We start from the raw sequence: 22,247 nt of genomic DNA on the forward strand, positions 1-22,247 counted from the left end.
ATATTTAAATAAGTCCCTTTAGTTCAGTGGTGAAATGTAAAATTTGTTATTACCGGTTCTGTGGGCATGGCTTGGTAGGAGGTAATGTGACTGGGTGGGCATGGCCAACTTTTTTTTTTTTACTTTTAAATGCATTTTTTCTACAACCTCTTCAGAGGTTGTAAAAAAATGCTTTTAAAAGCCTCTGACGATCCCAGCTGAGCCACACGATCATCAGAGGCTTTTTTTTTACTTTTAAAAGCATTTTTTCGGCCGAAGAGGTTGTAAAAAAATGCTTTTAAAAGCCTCTGATGATCCCAGCAGAGTTGCCTGATTGGCAGAGGCTTTTTTTCTTTTAAAAACATTTTTTCTACAACCTCTTCGGCCAAGGAAGTTGTAAAAAAAAATGCTTTTAAAAGCCTCTGATGATCCCAGCTGAGCCGCACGATCATCAGAGGCTTTTTTTTCTTTTTTACTTTTAAAAGCATTTTTTCGGCTGAAGAGGTTGTAGAAAAAATGCTTTTAAAAATAATTAAAAAAAGTCTCTGATGATTGCACTGCTCAGCTGGGCATGGGGGGGGGGCGCGCAGGGATTTTTGCTACTGGTTCTCCGAACCACCCACCGCCATTCGCTACTGGATCGGGCGATCCGGTCCGAACTGGGAGCATTTTACCCCTGCTTTAGTTCTTAATCGGTAAATATAAATTTGAGCCACGAGCATGTTTTCTTCACCTTTTGGCAGCCCTTGGAAAATCCCCAAAGATCCCTTCAAGAAAACTACCCCATTTAAAGATTTTTTAAAAAAAACCAAAAAAGAACCCAAAACCTTCCCCAGTCCCTTTGACAATCGTCTTCATGTGGGAGGGCGAGTTGCCCATTTCGGACGTTGACCTCAAACACCCTCTCCATTACAAAGCCCAACTGCACGTGTCTGAGCAGCATTTGCAAGCATTTGCAAGCAGCCAACACATTTTTAGGTTGTGCAGCCCCACAAAGGGAACAACAACAACAAACAAACAAAAAAAAAAAAAACCCACCAGCCTGGAGATTTCCGAACAGTATAATTCCTCAGTTTTAGAGTTCTTCAGCTCTAATCTTCAGCTTGGATGACAGGATAAAAAAAAATACAGTTCATTTAGTGACCGTTTTCAAACGGCACTGAAAAAAGTGACTTATGACCATTTTTCACGCTTCCCCATGGTCACTGATTAAAATTCAGACGTTTGGCAACTGTTCTCATATGAAGGTCGCAGGGTCTCGGGAATCATGTGATCCCATTTTGCGGCCTTCTGACAAACAAAGTCAATGAGGAAGCAAGGCTCACTTAACAACCGGGTTACTAACATAACCACTGTAGTGATTCAGTTAACGATGGTGGCAAGAAAAGTCGTAAAATGGGGCAAAATTCACTGAACAACTGGCCTCACTTAGCAACTGAAATTAGGTCTCCATTGTGGTCTACCTGTATTGCAATGTAACAGTAACAGAGTTGGAAGGGAGCTTGGAGGTCATTTAGTCCAACCCCCTACTCACCCAGGAGACCTGTACTGGGGATTTGAACCGCCGAACTTTCTGATCGACAAGCTCGGTGTCTTAGCCACTGAGCCACCTAGTCAGGCAATGTGTTTTATTCCTGCTGGAGCCGGGAGAAAAGCACTTGAAATGCATCTGTCTCAGTAGGAGAGGACGGAAAAAGAAAGTAAGAAGGAAAGAAGAGAGGGAGATGGCAGGATTGAGAAGAAAGATTGCTGTACAACAAAAAAGATGAAATGGAAGAAAGGCAACTCAGAACATATATAAATATATTAAGATAAAGAATGAATGGTTAAAAAATAAAAGAGAATAAATATGAAGAAGCAGGAAAATTAGAATTTAAGGGTGAATGAAGATGCTGTTCATATAAGTAAGCAAAGAAATATTGAGAGATGATTTTAAAAAAGAGAAAAAAGAAAATTGTGGCAAAAATTGTAATTGAGTAAAATGTATTTGAACTTGATAAATTGTATAAGATGAGATATGGCCAATATTCTGTTCAAAAAAGATGTGAGTGAATGTGGGGGGGGGGGTGTCAATAAAACTTGTTTTTTAAAAAAATGCATCTGTCTTTCAGAACAGCACACAGTCAGAACATTTGTATATCATTGCACTTTCGTTTCCTGCCATTTCACTTTTTATCATTTATTATAATGCTCCCCCCTCGAGGAATATCAGCACCGGGTATTATTTTTAACCTTTTCCAAAGCACAAACGTAGAAGTAAATGGGAACATCTGTAAGTTACGCTTTTGGGGTGGGGGGAATCGTGTTTGCTAACATTTTTCTCTTTTTGTTATTTCTCCTGTTCATATAAAACTTTTGGATTTGCTTTTTGATGGCTGAACTGAAATGAAAATGCTACGTTCAGCCAAACATGCTCAACCAACAACGGTTGCAGGAATGAGGTATATCTAACCTAGTGAAAGAAGGACCAGAGGTGACATGATAGCAGCCTTCCAATATTTGAGGGGTTGTCATAGAGAAGAGGGGGTTAATCAGGGGTGAAATGTAATTGCATTCTTAATTCACGTATCTACTCAGCAATAAACCCCGATGAGTCAGTCCAGGTCACAACTGAGACACATGCAAAATCGCACTGTTCGTGTTAGAAGGCAGCAAGGCTACCGTGTTTCCCCGAAAATAAGACCCTGTCTTATATTCTTTTGAACTCCAAAATAAGTGCTTAGCCTTATTTTCGGGGAGGTCTTATTATTTTGGGGCACATGGAGCAAGACGGGGCTCCTCTTACAGTCTTACCTGATTTCCAGTTCTGTCTTCCTAACCCTAACCAGAGGAAAGGGCGGGGACCAGTTGCGCATACATTTAAATATTTTCAGGGAGGGCTTATTTTTGGGGGGAGGCTTATTTTATCGCATGCTCTCAAAAGCCTGATTGGGCTTATTATCAGGGGAGGTCTTATTTTAGAGGAAACCGGGTAGGTAAAGAAAGGTGCTTTAAAATGTCTAAACAATACCAGTATCTGGGGTGTATCTTTCTTTGCTTACAAAATTTACATTTAGCTATCCTTTCCAGGAAACTGTTGGGGCATTTTTACAACAGGCAAATAAAATAGCAGATTAAATACACCCGAACAGTTGATTTCCATACGTTCATATCAGTTAGATCAGTGGTGAAATCTAAAATTTGTTACTACCGGTTCTGTGGGCGTGGCTTGGTGGGGGGGGGGTAATGTGACTGGGTGGGCGTGGCCAGTTTTTTTTTTTTTTTTACTTTTAAAACCATTTTTTCTACAACCTCTTCGGCGAAGAGGTTGTAAAAAAATGCTTCCAAAAGGGACTGACGATCGCAGCTGAGTTGCCTGATCGGCAGAGGCTTTTTTTCTTTTAAATCAGCTTGGATCGTCAGAGGCATTTAAAAGAAAAAGCCTTTGACGATCCCAGCTGAGCCGCACGATCATCAGAGCCTTTTTTTTTTACTTTTAAAAGCATTTTTTTGGCAGAAGAGGATGTAGAAAAAATGCTTTTAAAGGTTAAAAAAAAGCCTCTGGTGATTGTGCGGCTCAGTTGGGCATGGGGGGAGGGGCAGGGATTTTTGCTACCGGTTCTCCGAACCACCCGCCTCCATCGCTACCGGATCGGGCGATCCAGTCCAACCCAGGAGCATTTCACCCCTGAGTTAGATGCACTTGAATATGAAACACAATACCAAATCTGACCAACATAGCCTTTGTAAAGCATGTTAAACCCACCACTGCCTAGAAAACCAGCCTAGAGAACTGGGCATGGCGAGGACCACCTTGGCACAGACTGAAACCCAGGCCTCAATAAATACACTGTTCAAATTGCAGCTGAAAAAAATGCAAAGCGTGGATCAGAACATTTTTTTTTTCAATTCCACCTGCCCCCCACCCACCCAGCAGCAAAAGCCTGACCTGGCCCACCTCCCAGCTGAAAGAGGCAGATAAATGTTTAAAGGTTGGAGCAGATGAGGTGAAAGGGAATAACAACAACAGTAACAGAGTTGGAAGGGGCCTTGGAGGTCTTCTAGTCCAACCCCCTGCTCAAGCAGGAGATCCTATACCATTTCAGTCAAATGATTATCCAGTCTCTTCTTAAAAACCTCCAGTGATGGAGCACCTACAACTTCTGAAGGCAAAAGCTGTTCCACTGGTCAATTGTCCCGTAACATAGAATAACAGAGTTGGAAGGTAACCTCAGAGGTCATCTAGTCCAACCCCCTGCTCGAGCAAGAAGAGTCTATACCATTTCAGAGAAATGGCTGTCCAGCCCCTTCTTGTGATGGGGCATCCACAACATCTGGAGGCCAGCTGTTCCACTGGTTAATTGTCCTCACTGTAAGGAAGTTTCTCCTTAATTCCAGGTTGCTTCTCTCTTTGATTAGTTTCCATCCATTGTTTCTTGTCTTGCCTTCTGGTGCTTTGGAGAATAATTTGACCCCCCTCTTCTTTATGGCAGCCCCTCAAATACTGGAAGACTGCTATCATGTCATACCTAGTCCTTCTTTTCACTAGACTGATATACCCAATTCCTGCAATTGTTCTTCATATGTGGGAGAAAAGTTCTTAAATGACGCACCCCCATTTCATTCTGAACCCTTGGGGGGGGTGGAATCTATTTTCTGTATGTGCTTCATCTCAAAATGCCTTTCAAAAGCTCTGCTCCCATTAGGTCCCGCTGGTATTTCCTGGCATCTCTGGATGACACCATCCATCGTACTGTGGGCGATCCACGAAGACCACAAAATAAATGTTTCCAAGTTTTGTAAAAGGGTCCAAGATTCCCTGATTGATTGATTGATTTTGACACTATTTTCTGCAGAGTGATTTGAGTTGCCAGCAAAGACAGGGTTACAATTACTCAAATGCTTAAAAACTCTGCTAATACACTATTATTTTATTTTTTCTTATCCAACTACAGCCCCAAATGCTAGCAGGATTAATCTTAATTATGTATTAAGCATTTATCACTAGGTATTTTCTAGGCATGGGGAAAAAAAACAATTGATATAGTATGTTATAGTCAATTATGACACCAAAATATAAAATAAGGAGCTCCTAAACTAAAAAGGTCCATCGCATATAATATTCACTTCTATACATTCAAAAGGAAAAAAAAGGGAAGAAAACATTTATTTTAAAGCAATTTCACAAGAGCTCGTGAAGAATGTTTCAATGTTTTTTTTCAGAACTTTAAGTGACTCAGTGGACTGATGCAGGTCTATTCCAAAGAACTGGTGGGAAATAAGGAAAAACCCTCAGCTCTGCAGAGCAGCAGTTTGATTTGGGGTTAGCTGAGAAGGAAAAAGGAATTTATTTTAGTGCAACAGCATGTCTTCAGCCCAAAATGGCACTTTGTCATGCCGAAGAGAGGAGAGAGGAGGGGAGAGGAGAAGAGAGGGAAGAGGAGGAGAGAGGGAAGGGGAGAGGGGAGGGGAAAGGAAGGGAAGGGAGGAGAGGAGAGGAGAGGAGAGGAGAGGGAAAATGTGAGAGGAGAGGAAAGGGGAAGGGAAGGGAAGGGACGGGAAGGGAAGGAAAATGGGAGAGGAGAGGGGAGGGGAAGGGAAGGGAAGGGAGGGAAAATGGGAGAGGAGAGGAGAGGAGAGGAGAGGAGAGGAGAGGAGAGGAGAGGAGAGGAGAGGAGAGGAAAGCTTTATTGTCATTTTTTATGTGAACACACTGGCACACATTAAAAAATGAAATCATGATGCCTACTCTCTAAAGTTATGGACACACACACACACAAATATATATATATGGATATATCTCTCTATAGATAGATAGATAGATAGATAGAGATAGAGAGAGAGAGAGAGAGAGAGAGAGAGAGAGAGAGAGAGAGAGAGAGAGAGAGAGAGAGAGAGATGATATATATAGCAGAAAAAAGGAGTCTTGAGAGTTAACAAGGTTGATACTACATGGTACAAAGCTATTACAGCATCTAGTTGTTCTGCTTTGGTCATTATGAATCCTCCTTCCAGAAGGTAACAAGGAAAAAACGAAGAGGATGTGTGGCATCCCAGACAATCCTTCGGACCCTGGTCAAGCATGGCTTACATGCCATGTCCTGGATAGAAGGAAGTGAACCTCCAATAATCTTTTCTGCCGTCCTCACCACTCTCTGCAGGGACTTCCTGTCCCAAGCAGTAATACCTCCAAACCACACAGTAACACTATAGAGACTTGAATGTCAGAGTTTCTCTAAGTTCCCCTTGCACATATGTGCTAGTCGTTCCCGACTCTAGGGGGCGGTGCTCATCTCCATTTGAAAGCCGAAGAGCCAGTGCTGTCTGACGACGTCTCCATGGTCATGTGGCCGGCATGACTCAACACCAAAGGCGCACGGAATGCTGTTACCTTCCCACCAAAGGTGGTCCCTATTTTTTCTACTTCCATTTTTTACCTGCTTTCAAACTGCTAGGTTGGCAGAAGCTGGGGCAAGGAAAGGGAGCTCACCCCGTTATGCGGCACTAGGGATTCAATCCGCTAAACTGCCGACCTTTCGATCGACAAGCTCAGAGTTTATCTAGGGCGTAATAACTTCACTGACATTACTAAGGATTTGTGAGTGGGTGATTAGCACAGAAGACAGAAATGACAAAACGCACATTCAGAAAGAGACTTTCCATTCTCGCAAACACCATGTCTCTCTCTCTTGCACACACACACACACACACACAATACATTGTAAAATGAGCCACGTCGTTTCAGATTCATAAAAAAAAAAAACAAATGACAGTTGGATATATTCATTCTTTAATTCAATGGGAAAATAAAACACTTTTTGACTACCATCCTACATCAATTTGTTCTTGCTGGGAAAAAAGAAAAAACAAGAGGCATGCCCCCGTTTCTTGCCATCTCTCTCTCCAATCCGGTGCTTTCTGGTTGTGTTGACTTTAAGGTCCCAGGCCGGCTGAAGATGATAAAAAACCCACATCTCAAATATTTGTAAGGAGTCCGTGCTGTGAAAGGCTGAACTGTAATGACCCAATATAAATATTCTGGAGCCGTTGGACTGGGGCTAGGAAGAGAGGAGTCACTGACAAGGCCTTTGGCGGTCATGTCAGCTTCCCAAATAAATTTCTCCCCATTAGAGGGTCTACTCCAGGGGTCTCCAACCTTGGCAGCTTTAAGACTTGTGGACTTCAACTCCCAGAGTTCCTCAGCCAGCAAAGCTGGCTGAGAAACTCTGGGAGTTGAAGTCCACAAGTCTTAAAGCTGCCAAAGTTGGAGACCCCTGGTCCAGTGGAGTTCATTTTTTTTTACTACCGGTTCTGTGGGCGTGGCTTGGTGGGCGTGGCAAGGGAAGGATACTGCAAAGTCTCCATTCCCACCCCACTCTAGGGGAAGGATACTGCAAAATCCCCATTCCCTCCCCACTCCTGGGGGAAGGATACTGCAAAATCTCCATTCCCTCCCCACTCCAGGGGAAGGATACTGCAAAATCCCCATGCCCACTTCACTCCTGGGCGAAGGATACTGTAAAATCCCCATGCCCACCCCACTCCTGAGGGAAGGATACTGCAAAATCCCCATTCCCTCCCCACTCCTGGGGGAAGGATATTGCAAAATCTCCATTCCCACCCCACTCTGGGGCCAGCCAGAGGTGGCATTTGCCAGTTCTCCAAACTGCTCAAAATTTCTGCTACCGGATCTCCAGAACCTGTCAGAACCTGCTGGATTCCACCCCTTGCCCTGGTCTACTCTACACACACATTTATTTTGCAAGGGCTAAATTACGTTTATTTCAAAGAGAGTTTGGCATTCATAGCCTGCCTTAAAATACAGTGGCACAAAACTCCCCCGGATGCGTTCCGGCAGCTTCAAGGATTCATCCAGAAATTGCAAAAGTAGCTTCTATCAGGAAAACTAGTTGCAACTTGTGTCCTTCTTATTTTGTTGCCTATTGCCAGCCGCAAATTCGTTTTCATTTCCCGAAAACTGAAGCTCCCATCTTCCCAGCTGGCAGTAAGCCCAACTGAGGTCAATAAGGCCTATTCTGAGAAACTATACAGAATAGACCTCGACTTACGACCCACAAGGGAGCACCAAAATTGATGTTGCTAACCGAAATGTTTGTTCAGTGAGTTTTGCCCCATCTTTTGACCTTTCTTGCCACCGCTGTTAAGTGAATCACGGCTAATAACAGGGTTGTTATGTAAATCTGGCTTACCTCCAGTGACTTTGTCAGAAGGTCGCAAAAGGGGAACATGGGTCCCCAGGACCACTGCAACCGTCATAAATATGAGTCAGTTGCCAAGCGTCTGAATTTTGATCATGTGACTGTGGGGATGCTGCAATGTTCTAAGTGTCAAAAACTCATAAGTCATTTTTCTCAGTGCTGTTGCAACTTGCAACGATCACTAAATGGACCGTTGTAAGTCGAGGACTACCTATGTAGAAGAATCTTCCCTCAGGGGAAAGCTTAGCCATTGAAAAGGGTCCCTGGGGTCTTAAGAGCACTTTTAAGACCCCAAATTAAAACATCCCCATTCGACAGCTGTCTAGTTGTTTTTTCAACACATCCAGCAAAAAGAAGCCCACTAACCTTAGTGGCTAAGACACTGAGCTTGTCGATCGAAAGGTCGGCAGTTCAGCGGTTCGAATCCCAAGTGCCGCGTGATGGGGTGAGCTCCCGTGACTTGTCCCAGCTTCTGCCAACCTAGCAGTTCGAAAGCACGTAAAAAATGCAAGTAGAAAAATAGGGACCACCTTTGGTGGGAAGGGAACAACGTTCTGTGTGCCTTTGGCATTGAGTCATGCCGGCCACATGACCACGGAGACGTCTTCAGACAGCGCTGGCTCTTCAGCTTTGAAATGGAGATGAGCACCACCTCCTAGAGTCAGGAATGACTAGCACATATGTGCGAGGGAAACCTTTTCCTTTACCTTTTAACCTTCTGAATCACACAGAATTCTTTTTGCCATTAGTATTTTTTTTTCCTCAGTATCTGCTTTCTGGTAGCTCAAGGTCATTCTTCTGTGTTCCAAATTTGGGAATGATGAAAAGCAGGATCTTATCGAGCATTTCAGATTGAGAAAAAGGCTAGCCGGCTTGCCCAAGGCTACTTCTACCCACTGCCTTCAACCTCCCTTCGACTGAAGACATCTCTGGTCCTCCTAACATCTTTTCTCTGCTTTTCTTAGCCCCTCTCCCAGTTTTTCTGAATCTTGGTTAAGATGTGGGAGTCTGACCAGCCCAGAAGAGAGAGAAACAATGGCGTCTCACAGAACATAGAATAACAGAGTTGGAAGGTAACCTCAGAGGTCATCTAGTCCAACCCCCTGCTCAAGCAAGAAGAGTCTATGCCATTTCAGAGAAATGGCTGTCCAGTCCGTTCTTGTGATGGGGCATCCACAACTTCTGGTGGCAAGCTGTTCCACTGGTTGATTGTCCTCACCGTTAGGAAATTTCTCCTTAATTCCAGGTTGCTTCTCTCCTTGGTTAGTTTCCATCCATTGTTTCTCATCTTTCTTTTTGGTGCCTTTGGAGAATAGTTTGCCCCCTTTCATTTTTGGGGCAGCCCCTCAAATATTAGAACATTGCTATCATGTCACCGCAGGTCCTTCTTATCACTAGAGCTGACATCTCATATCTCATGATTTGGAAAACTTTTTTTAAAGTCGTATGTACGTGACTTCTTACGGCACACCGGGGAACCTGGAAGAGATTCATCTGCATGTATTTTGCAAATGCTTCAACAAAATATTTGCATCTACCTTGCTAACTGTCCTGTCTCGCATCCCCTTCCCCAATTTGCCACACAAGAGTTCGGGACTGAATAGAGTTTCTCTTGTTATACTTCTTTCTCTCTCTGCAGTGTGTAATGGCTGAGTAAATCGTGAGAACGCTTGAGATCCAGGCAAGGATTCAAACTCATTTCACACCTGATGTCCCTCTGCTCCAAAGTGAGTGGCAGTAAGACTAAGTGTTTTTTTTATCAGGGCAACCTGGTCTACCGAAATATGAGACGGAGCATACCGCTTCCATTTTTGGATGCTCCGTCCCATATTTGTGTAGACCAGGCTGCCTAATAAAAAATCTCTCCCCTGGTACAGCCGACAAAGCGAGGAGAATCTGTGGCTTAGAGGTTAACACATCTACCGGTACCTAATATGCCCTGGGTTCGAATCCCAGAAGGGTATAGCTAGCTGATGAGAGCTAATAGCTTGAAATAGATCTATACTAAAAAGGTAAAAGTTCCCCTCGCACATATGTGCTAGTCATTCCTGACTCTAGGAGGTGGTGCTCATCTCCATTTCAAAGCTGAAGAGCCAGCGCTGTCTGAAGACGTCTCCGTGGTCATGTGGCCGGCATGACTAAACGTCAAAGGCGCACCGAACGCTGTTCCCTTCCCACCAAAGGTGGTCCCTATTTTTCTACTTGCATTTTTTTACCTGCTTTCGAACTGCTAGGTTGGCAGAAGCTGGGAGAAGGAATGGGAGCTCACCCCGTTACGCGGGACTCGGGATTCAAACCGCTGAACTGCCCACCTTTCGATTGACAAGCTCAGCATCTTAGCCACTGAGCCACCATTAGATCTATACTAGTCTCCCTTTATTTCTTTGTCGGTAAATATAAATTTAACACAAAAAAAAAAATTGCAGTAAGACTGATACTTCTCTATCTTCTGAATGTGAAAAGGTCCCGGGGCCCCCATTTCTAAGCTGGACAAGCTTATTTCTTGGCTCAACGAAAAGGTCACTTTGAGCCTTAGAATTGCCTCCTAGCATATTGCATCAGCAAAGTACAAAGCTTTGCATCCAGAAAAAATCCCCTTTAATCTTTGGAAAGAACATGCCCTTTTGGCAACAGCCGAATTATGCCCCCAAAGGAGATGCAGTCCCAAAGCACAAAGACTTCCAATCTCACACAACAACTGGGGCTTTGCCAGGGCAAACGGTTCTACCAAAAGCATTTCTTGATTTGTAACTACTAACTAGGAAGATGTAGGTTTATCATGCAACGGGATGTTGAGATGTATTTGTAAGTTGGGGTCCCACGTGATATTTTTCACTTTGAATTTCTCACCGACTAACCTCAGCAATATCACTTAAGCCATCAGACGATTTGGGGTTTTGGGCTTCTCGTCAGTGGTGAAATGTAAAATTTGTTACTACCGGTTCTGTGGGCGTAGCTTGGTAGGGGTAATGTGACTGGGTGGGCGTGGCCAACTTTTTTTTTTTTTTTTTTTTACTTTTAAAAACATTTTTCAACAACCTCTTCGGCCGAAGAGGCTGTAGAAAAAAATGCTTTTAAGAGCCTCTGATGATCCCAGCTGAGCTGCGCGATCATCATAGGCCTTTTTTTTTTTACTTTTAAAAGCATTTTTTCGGCCGAAGAGGTTGTAGTAAAAATGCTTTTAAAAGTAAAAAAAAAAAGCCTATGATGATCGCGCAGCTCAGCTGGGCATGGGGGGGGCAGGGATTTTTGCTACTGGTTCTCTGAACCACCCGCCCCCATCGCTACCGGATCGGGCAATCCGGTCCGAACCAAGAGCATTTCACCCCTACTTCTCGTATGTTCTCGACCGCAGATTGTAAAAACCGGTGTGACTCGTTCAACAAGTGATGGCGTATAGTGTATATGGACGAGGTCATTGCTGATCGTGCAGCAACCCAGCTTCACTGGAAATCACAAGCCAGGGTTGGAAGAGAAAACTGCAAACCGGGATGACCTGCCTGAATTCACACGTGCAGGGCAAGGGGCTCCGTGAACTGGTGGTAAAAGAAGCAACAACCACCCTATTAGTACCACTTTATAAAGCCTTGGTAAGGCCACACCTGGAAAACTGCATCCAGTTTGCATCCACCACATTACAAAAAAGAAAGTTGAGACTTGGGGAAAAGTGCAAAGAAGAGCAACTAAGAACGGTTGCAGGATTTGTTGTTTGGCTAGTCTAGAGAGAAGAAAGACTAGGGAGGATACAATAGCTGTCTTCCAGTATTTGAGAGGTTGCCACAAAGAGGAGGGGGTCAACTTATTTTCCAAAGCACCAGAGGGCAGGACAAGAAGCAACGGATGGAAACTGATCAAGGAGAGAAACAGCCTTGAATTGAGGAGAGATTTCCTAACAGTGAGGACAATTAATCAGTGAAACAACTTGCCTTCAGACATTGTGGTTGCTCCATCACTGGATGTTTTTAAGATGAGACTGGACAGCCATTTGTCTGAAATTGTATAGGGTCTCCTGCTGAGCAGGGGGCTGGACTAGAAGACCTCCAGGGTCCCTTCCAACTCTGATAACCTTCCTTCCTTCCTTCCTTCCTTCCTTCCTTCCTTCCTTCCTTCCTTCCTTCCTTCCTTCCTTCCTTTCCCTTCCCTTCCCTTCCCTTCCCTTCCTTTTCTTTTCAATTATGGGATGTTTTTAAATAGAGACTGGACAGTCACTTGTCTGAAATGTTGAAATGTCTCCTGCTAGAGCAGGGGGCTGGACTAGAAGACCTCCAAGGCCCCTTCCAGCTCTATTCTGATTCTAACCTTCTCTATCCTGCTCGAGGCAAATACACGCCTGTACAGATGGTCCCCGATTTACAGCGGCTGTTCAAAGTTACAACTGCACTGAAAAAAAGTGACTTTATTGCGCACTTAGAACCAGTGCAGCATGGTCCCCATGCAGTGATGGGATTCAGCCGGTTCGCACCACTTCGGGAGAACCGGTTGTAAACTTTCTGAGCAGTTTGGCAAACTGGTTGTTGGAAGAAATCATTACGGCAGAGACCTGGTTGTTAAATTACTTGAATCCCACCACTGTCCCCATGGTCACGTGATCAAAATCCGGACACTTGGCCACCGACTCATCTTTAGGACGGTCACAGTGTCTCAAGGGTCAAGGTGATTGACTCCCTTTTGTGACCTTCTGACAAAGTTAATGCGGCAGCCAGATTGACCGAAGAACCCGTGTTCCTAACATAACAACTGCAATGACTCACTTAACAATGACGGCAAGGAAGGTCGTAACATGGGGCAAAACTCGCTTGACAAATGTCTCGCTTAGCGACAGAGATTTAGGGCTCGGTTGTGGTCGTAAGTCAAGGATGACCTGTACTTCCATGCAGAGAATTAATTGGGGGGGGGAGCCTGGAATTTCCTCCAGCGGGAGCAAAAAAAATCTGCAAATTCTGTGCCTTCCAGAAAAAAGAGGATCGTGAATCAAACCATCTCTAGGAGGGAGCTGCGAGGCAAGGAATGCCTGAATAAAATATCCTCCGAATAGTGAACTCGCTGGGTGGCCTTCTGCTTTGCTCCAAGTCAGGCGAGATATAATGCACGCATAATAACAGGGGACGGGGGATGCTTTATGGCAGTGTTTCTCAACCTTGGTAGCTTGAAGATGGGTGGACTTCAACTCCCGGAATCTCCCAGCCAGCACTGCTGGCTGGGGGATTCTGGGAGTTGAAGTCCACCCACCTTCAAGCTTCCAAGGTTGAGAAACCCTGCTTTATGGCAATATTGGCTGGGTTCAGACAAGACGCCAAGCTGTGGCAGGCTTGAACTGCAGCGTGCAAGCAAGCCATATGGCTGCCTTGGCACATCATGCTCCATAAACAGAGCATGAAAAAAACCCCACCAGAGCTGGAGTCATGCAACATGCTTGTTTGAGATCAAAGGAAATGAGGAAGGTGGACAGAGATACAATAATCCCATGATCTGTCCTATCCTGTCCTAGCCAAATAATAACATTCTTTTAATCTTCCAGTTTGTTTGCTTCGTTTATGTAGCCGTCCATCTTATATATGCGGCTCTGGGCAGTCCGCAAAGTTAAAAACTAAAAACAAAACACATATAAATAAATTACACACACACACACACAAAAACCAACGGTAGCAAAAGCCAGGAAAAAATAAATTAAAGCAATTAAGGTACGTAAATTGAGGACCCAGTTGTGGGGGCAATAAGCTGACTTTGTATAAATATACAAAAGGATGAAGCTATTGCTTAGCGCATTGTAAGCCGCCCTGAGTCTCCAGAGAAGGGCGGCATATAAATCAAATTAAAAAAAAAATTAAAAACTATTGACCACAAACCTTGGGCCTAGGGAAAAACAGGAAGCATACCCCCTATGTATTTATTCATTTTGAATCTGCTCTGTGCTAAGGGGTTTCCTAGGTGGCTTGGAAATAATCCATTTTCAAAGAACACTAAAACAGTAAAATACTTCTACTGGGGGACAGGAAAAAAACAACAACAACCATTATTCCTATCCAAGGGAAGCCATTTAGTGTGTAAAAACAAAATCATTTCTTTCCGGGCTTGAAAAAGTTGTTTCAAAAAGTGAAGATACCGAAGGCCTCTGACTTTTTAATTTTAATGGTGTTTGAGTGACAGTGGCCCGAGAACTAAAAAGAACAGCGTTGTCATTGAACTGAAGCATACTGAACTGCACCAAAATGAGAGTTCTGCACCAAAAATTAAAAATAAAATAAAATACTAAAAACTGCAGAAACGGATAGATGAACACTTGAAATTAAAGAGAAGGAAGATACGAAATATTTTGAAATATGGGATTTGTCTTATCAATTTTTAACTAATAGAAACAGAAGTTAGAACGTTTAAAGTTATAGGAGAAGGGCTAACTTTAACACGAGGCCTTAGTATGATATGGTTATTATAAATATTAATTAGTATCAATCATTAATAAGTATCAATATGATGAAGAGGAAACACTGTTATTATATGATTACTACTAATGAATATTATGAAGATTGCTCAAATTAACTGTAACCAGACAACACACTGCTTATATAGACATTGAAACCGTTACTCTTTCTATACGTAGCAAAAATAAAATAAAAAATTAAATGAAAACAAAACACAACAAAACGACAGTTCTAACTATCCCATTCGTTTATTAGGGATAGTTTTAGCTCATTATCATTTGTCTAAACCTGGAAACTCAAATCTACCATATTTTTCAGACTATAAGACGCACCGGTGTATAAGACGCACCAAGATTTCGAAGAGGTAAGTAAGGGAAACAAAGTTTTTGCCCTCCCCAGCCCCCAGGAGCACTCTGCAGGCCTCCCAAACCCTCTGCATGCACCATTTTTCGCAAAAATGGGGGCGTTTTTGCCCTCCCCCAGCCCCCAGGAGCACTCTGCAGGCCTCCTAAACCTTCTGCATGCACTATTTTTTGCAAAAACTGGCAAAAAACGGGGGTGTGCAGAGGGTTTGGGAGGCTTGCAGAGTGCTCCTGAGGGCTGGGGGAGGGCAAAAATGCTGTTTTTGCAAAAATTGGGTGGAAAACGGGCCTGTTTTTTGCAAAAATAGGATTCTTGCATTGAATTATTATGAAAGCACATTTGTTCCTTGTCCCGAAGCAGGGCTTTGGGAGGCCAAAAATAGCTGTGTTCGGTGTATAAGATGCACCAACATTTCCACCCCCTTTTAGGGGGGGGGAAGGTGCGTTTTATACTCTGAAAAATAGGGTAATTTCTGACTGAGTTGCCAGGTTTAGGAAAAAGATGAGTTTCTAAAAACTTATATCAATAGAAATACACACACACACACACATTTTGGTTTGTACTTTGCAGGCAAAGAATACCGGCTGAAACCCGGTTTTCATAGGTCAGCCGGTATTCCTTTCCCTGCAAAGTACAAACCAGGCAATGGTAAACATAGGCCTTTTTCTGCCTACAGAGATCTGTTCCAATGTGCTACTTAAAATCTCAACCGGGCTTCCCTGTAACTCAAGAGCAAGGAAGGTTCGCAGCAAACCTTAGAAGCCAAGCTAATAGAAAATTCCAGAGGGGCAGCTGCTCTCAGCTAGCTCTAGCAAAACAAAGGAAGTCTTGTGGCACCTGGGGGGAAAAAAATTGCAGCCAGGCGTCAGTTTCTGGGGGCATCGAGTTCTAGTCCATGCAAACTTTTGCCACAATAAATACGTTGGACATTAAAGTATCCTTTTTCTCTAAGTAAAACTGACAACCGGCCACTGGGTTCCCCCCCCCCCCGCCAGAGGCAGCAAGAAAAGAGTTGTTTTAAAAAGCGATGGAGAAGAAGGATGAGCCAGAAGAACTCAAAAGGATCATAAAATCGTTCGTCTCTAAGGCGCCACAAACCGATTCGCGTGCGGTGCTTTAATTCCTGCGACTAAGAGCGTAGGTTGTCACATCTCTTTCATACGACATTTTACGCCTTGTGACACGTAGGTCACTTTTGAGGAGTTCAGGCTCCTCTTTCCCCATAAAATAAAACCGATGTTTATTCACACTGTCACTTGATTGGCAACAAGCTGGGAAGAGACCGGGAACAAGGGTCTCTGTATACCAGAGGTCTTCAAACTTGGCAGCTTTAAGACTTGTGGACTTTAACTCCCAGAATTCTCCAGCCAGCTATACTGGCTGAAGAATTCTGGGAGTTGAAGTCCACAAGTCTTAAAGCTGCCAAGTTTGAAGACTTCTGCTGTACACAGTACCAAACTGACTCTAACTTAGTGGACATCTATCCGTAACTCCCCAGCCAGAACAGTGGCTAAGATACTGAGCTTGTCGATCAGAAAAGTTGGCAGTTCGGGCGGTTCGAATCCCTAGTACAGGTTTCCTTGCGTGAGCAGGGGGTTGGACTAGATGACCTCCAGGGTCCCTTCCAACTCTGTTACTGTAAAAAGGCGGGATACTGAAATATTCTAGGAATTTGGCACTAGGGTGATGCTTTAATAAGGCTAAAAAGAAGGAAAAAGGAAAAGAAAGAACCCTTCCCGTCTCAATGCACCGTGTTTCCAGCTTTGGAAAATCAGCCGCCATTCAAGCATTTTACACACGAAGGGGGGACACCAAGGCTTGAAACAGCCACCTTTCTAACAGGTACACCCCAGCAGCCTCAAAGGCTCAGATCAGGGGAATATGGGGGGAGGGGCCTTAAAGTAAATCCCTTTGAACTTCAAGGAATGTCCCTGATTTGACCCTTCATTTCCTTCCAGCTGTCCTTCATTACCCTGGCTGCACTTCTGATTCTCTCCATGTGTTCCTTAAATTCAGGATTTAACCCCCAAAGAGAAGGGGGGGCTCAGAGACTTTAGCACCCCCCCCCACACACACAGTAGCCCTGAAAAGTCAGAACATGTCCAGGCTTGGATGTTGCAAGCCAATATTTGGAAAGCCCACCGTAAGAGCCAGATTCTGCATACACACTTATGTCTGGACTACATAACCCTCGTTCCTGTCTGACACCCACCCACCGCTGAAATCCAAGGGAGCTAATCCTAATTTTTCAGCTTTCCAAACACGCAGCTCCCCGCCTTCCTCAAACCGATACCCAACGGGCCAGGAATTGGCTGCAGATAAGAAACCAATTAAAGCGGAATCGGTTTTCAATTTTATTCAGACCAAAAAATAAAATAAAAATAAAATCCGATCACACCCCGCCCCCCCCCTCCAGGCTGCTCGTCTTGACAACTCGACCCAAACGCCACTTCTTCCTCTTCTTGAACCCAGGGTTTGAAATCCCCCTCGTGCCACTCCTCCCGACGCATGGGCTTCCCAAACAGATGGGGAAGGAGCTCCCATCGTCCACAGCCGACCACACATACACACGGCTTCTTTGCAAGGCAACGACCAACGAATTTGGTCCAAGGCATTCTCGGTGGATTAAGCGCCGATTCTTTAACGCTTGCAAGCTTCGGCTGGAGAAAGTCCCAGAACAGCGGCGAAAGCACAAAGCGCCGAACCTGACCTACCGCAAGCCCTCTCGGGGCTCCCGCAACCCTAACACGCAACCGGCAAGTCGAGTCCCCAAGTGGGAGAAATCGTTGTGTGTATCAGGCATTAAATAGCAACCCTGGACAGGGTTAACGTCTTAATAGCATTATGGGCCCTCGGTGCAAAGCAGGGTCCTGGGGCCCCTCTAGGACAACTCCTCACCGGAATAAAAATGTAAACGGTCGATAAAAAAATAACACACATATTTATTTGATCGGCACTTCCAACAAAATCGGTGTTGCAACATTTCAAAAACATGCCGTGCAGCAGCAACAAACTAATGAACACGATCAACATCGGAACAATTAATGCACGAGGCTTGAAAAACGCAATCAGATTCAGTTAAGCCATAATTCAGTTGCTGTATTTATACGATACTAGGTGCATGGAAGAGTTAACCTGCACAGGTGAGCCTGGAGCCCCTATGCTCGTGGGGGGCCCCATCAAGGCCCATGCCTTAAGACAGCCCCGATGTACTATGACTAATTTTACTAGTTTTATTTGTATTGGAATGTATGACACTCAGATGCCACACTGTTCACGCATTGATGTGATAGGTTTATAAAAAAAATCAATCAATCAATCAGTCAATCAATCAATCAATCAATCAATCATAAAAAGACAGCCCTGATCCCTGGGAAAGCAGCGGAGATCCACCGACCGAGCCAATCCGCCCTTCCCGGGGCCCGCAGCCACTCGCCCTCCCGATCCTATCCAAGGGCTGCCCGGTCAGCCGCCCCTTCCCGGCGATGGGGTAGGTAGGATCCGCGCCCGGCCACTCACCGCCAGAGTTTGCCCAGCGTCTTGCTGAGCTCGGCGTTGTGCAGATGCGGGTACTGGTCGGCCAGCTTCCTGCGCGCCGCTTGCGCCCAAACCATGAAGGCGTTCATGGGCCGCTTGACGTGGGGCTTGGCTTTCAGCGCCCCGTTGCCCCGCACCGGCATGGGCACCAGGCTCCAATCGTAGCCCTTCAGCACCTGCGAGACGGCGTCCCGGATGCAGGCGGGGAAGCGCTCGTCCACGTCGCCGGGTTCGCCCTTGGAGGATCGTGGCGCTGCCGCAGCCGCCGAAGAAGTCGGCGACGGACCTTCCGAGCCGGCTGGGGAGGAAGGCGAGTCGGAATCCGAATCCACGTGCGAGAGGGAGCTGGCGGTGCCGGCTGGGCTGCCCGGTGCCTCCAGGGCTTTGGTCTGCTCCTCGCTCATGTTGAGCATTGGCGGCGCGGGCAGGGCGAGCGGGGGACGCCGCCGGGCAGCAGCAGCAGCAGCAGCAGCAGCAGCAGCGCAGTCGGAGATCCGGGCTCAGCCACCAGGTGGGCGCCTTCTCCCGCTGCCCGGCTCCCGAGCGCCCAGCACCACCGCCGCCGCCGCCTCTTCTGCCGAGCGCCCAGGCGAACCCAACGCGCCGTCGCCGGAGCGCGCAACTTGCCCCAACGCGCCGCTCGATCCAAACGCTTCGACTCGCCGCGGCCAGCGACTTTTTTTGCTTCCCCGGCGGGGCGAGCCAACTCCGCCTCTTCCCTCTTTCCTATTGGCCAGCTGAGAACGGGCTACTCTACATAAAAGGCGGGGCTTCGGCTCTTCCCTCTCTCTCCCCCCCACCCCGCTTCTTAAAGCGACCCGGGAATTTAAAATAAATAAAATAATAAAATAAAATTAGAATAAAAAAATAAAATTAGAATAAAAAAATAAAATAAAAACAAAATAGAAAACAAAAAAATAAAATAAGATACAATAGAATTTTAAAATAAAATAACAATAAAAAATAAATATAATATTTATATAAAATATATAATCTTCTCATTGTTCCCACCACCCATCTCCTTCCACTTATGACTGTATGACTGTAATTTTGTTGCTTGGATCCTTACAATTTATATTGATATTGTTTACTTATTTGTTCCCTATGATTATCATTAAGTGTTGTACCTTATGATTCTTGATGAACGTATCTTTTCTTTTTATGTACATTGAGAGCATGTGCACCAAAGACAAATTCCTTGTGTGTCCAATCACACTTGGCCAATAAAAAATTCTATTCTATTCTATAAAATATATTTTATAAAATATAAAATAAAATCCGAGGGTGGAAAGTTGGCAGAGGATTTGCTTGCAGATTGCCTGGGTAGGAAATTGGGGTGGGGGTGGGGGTGGGGGTGGGGGTGGGGGGAGGAACTGTGAGTATAAAATCTGGGAGTACAGTATAAAGTACCGTAGTACTTATTTGGGGAGTAAATTTACTAGACCCCCTCTTTCCAATGTTGTGCTGTCCAGACGTGCTGGATCAACATGGAGCATGGGCATACATCCTCTGTTAAAGAGCTTTGCTAGATCGGACGGGGTTCCTGAAGTCTACCTAGGCGGCATGGGATCCACCCGGTGGCCAATCAAATTCTTTCCCAGGTTTGCTTTGTACATCTAGAATTGGACCTGGATTGGCCTGAGTTGGCCTGGAGCTTCCCCAATGGGACAGAATCAGAGGTGGGTTTCAGCAGGTTCTGACCAGTTCTGGAGAACCGGTAGTGAAAATTCTGACTTGCCCTGCTCCCATCTATTCTCTGCCTCCCGAGTCCCACCTAATGAGGAGGAAATGGGGATTTTGCAGTAACCTTCCCCTGCCACGCCCACCAAGCCACACCCACAGAACTGGTAGTAAAAAATTTTGAAACCCACTACTGGACAGAACGGTGTGTCTGACTAATTCAGGGAAATCAACAAGGAAACCCCAATCGTCCTTACACTCACAGGGTCCAGTGAGGCCTCCTGAGTCGCTTCAGGGTCCGGCGAACCTCGCCCTTCCCCGGAGATTCTCCCCTTCCCTTGCCAAAGCGGGAACTCATCTCTGCAAATGGCAATTGCTTTACTGCCACTGTCAAATTAGAGAAAGACGACCAGCTCGGTCCACAGCAATTTGGATCTGAGTAAAGGCCGGGGATGTGATTACGGCGCTGAGCAACGAAGGGTAATTACATTTACTCAACTGAGGCTCTAATATTCCCACGACACCCTGACTCCCGCTTAAGTAGACTTGGCTGACCGCGCTCTCCCAATTTTCCTTGGTTCGCACAAAACCCGCTGAATCACAAAACTCGCCACTTTAACCTGTGGTGGGAATAAACCAGGGGATCTCCTTACTCGATCGGAGTTGGGTGGGGTGGGCCCAACCGTAACAAGGGATTCGGAACCTCAACGTTCCTCTGCTACGTTCCCACCACCCAGGAGTGAAATCCAGCAGGTCCTGACAGGTTCTGGAGAACCGGTAGCGGAAATTTTGAGCAGTTCGGAGAACCGACAAACACCACCTCTGGCTGGCCCGAGAGTGGGGTGGGAATGGAGATTTTGCAGTATCCTTTCCCTGGAGTGGGGAGGGAATAGGGATTTTTCAGTATCCTTCCCCTGGAGTGGGGTGGGAATGGAGATTTTGCTGTATTCTTCCTTCCTGCCACGCCCACCAAGCCACACCACGCCCATCAAGCCACGCCCACAGAACCGGTAGTAAAATAATTGGTTTTCACCACTGCCACCACCCACTTACCCCCCACCAATTAACCAACTTAATCATTTGTTTGGATTCGCGGGATACCAGTAACAGAGTTGGAAGGGACTTCAGAGGTCATCTAGTCCAAACCCCCCCCCCCCGCTCACTCAGGGGACCTTGTACTAGGGATTCGAACCGCCGAACGCTTCGACCCACAAGCTCAGTGTCTTAACCACTGAGCCCTTGACTAAACACCCTCGAGCCAAAGGGAAGAAATCATTAGCTAGCGCCCGGTTAGGGATATTGTGGGAATGCAGTATCTCTTCGGGTTTTTTGTTTTGTTTTGTTTTGTTGTTGTTGTTGTTTTTTTTGCGAGTGCAGGTAGCTCTGGTTTGGCTGGCAGAGGAGGCTGATTTTCGGGGGAGAGGGGGGAGGGGAGGGGAGGAGAGGGAGGGCTCGGACTGGGACCTCGTTCAGCCCCAGGTGGCTGCGCTCCAGGTTTACTCTGGCATAAACTACGTTCGCCCAACATCAGCCTCGCTCCTGGCAGCGAAGGGCCAAGCAAGGGCGCGGAGCTCCGCTTTTCGCCGTTGATTCGGGTTCCGAGCACGATTAAAGACCTTCTGGGAAGTCGAGGAGGGTGGGTGGCTGGGATTCCTGGTGTGAATACTCATCCCCCATATTTCACCTATCCCCCTCGATCGCTAAACGGAGGCTCGTTATATAGGAATTGGATAATACCTGACTTTTTTTTCTCCCTCGGAGCAAGATGCATTTATCGATGTTCAGTAATTTTCTGACACCCCCCCCCCACAAGGCTGTGGGGGCTGTAGGGATTTGCGGTCTGTAAAACGAAGGGCGGGCGCCTCTTTGGAAAGAGAAATGGAACGGCCCTAGAATGGGGTAGTCTACCTGTAAGGGAGACTACCTTAAGGGCTCCGGGATTTTAGGCTAGCTAGCTTCTTACGCCCCGCTATTAAACCACAGCAACATTGCCACGATTCAAGGCCGTTTGGATTTAGTCTACAAGCCGTGGTTTAGCAAAGCGCACCTAAGCGCCGAGCCAGGCCGGTTG

The 22,247-nt window shown here is 45.7% G+C and overlaps 1 protein-coding gene across 1 annotated transcript in view; it reads right to left on the bottom strand.

Annotated features, from left to right (window-relative positions):
* The window catches only part of SOX8 (SRY-box transcription factor 8), a 35,796-nt gene extending 16,586 nt beyond the window's left edge, over nt 1-19,210 (bottom strand). Inside the window, exon 1 of the mRNA XM_034420557.3 lies at nt 18,479-19,210. Coding sequence (XP_034276448.1) covers nt 18,479-18,909 — 431 coding nt within the window. The 5' untranslated portion in view covers nt 18,910-19,210. The remainder of the gene's footprint in view (nt 1-18,478) is intronic.
* Nucleotides 19,211-22,247: the final 3,037 nt, after the last annotated feature.

Source organism: Pantherophis guttatus, chromosome 14, assembly GCF_059756535.1.
Source record: "Pantherophis guttatus breed Tessera chromosome 14, ASM5975653v1, whole genome shotgun sequence".
NCBI classification, from domain to species: domain Eukaryota; kingdom Metazoa; phylum Chordata; class Lepidosauria; order Squamata; family Colubridae; genus Pantherophis; species Pantherophis guttatus.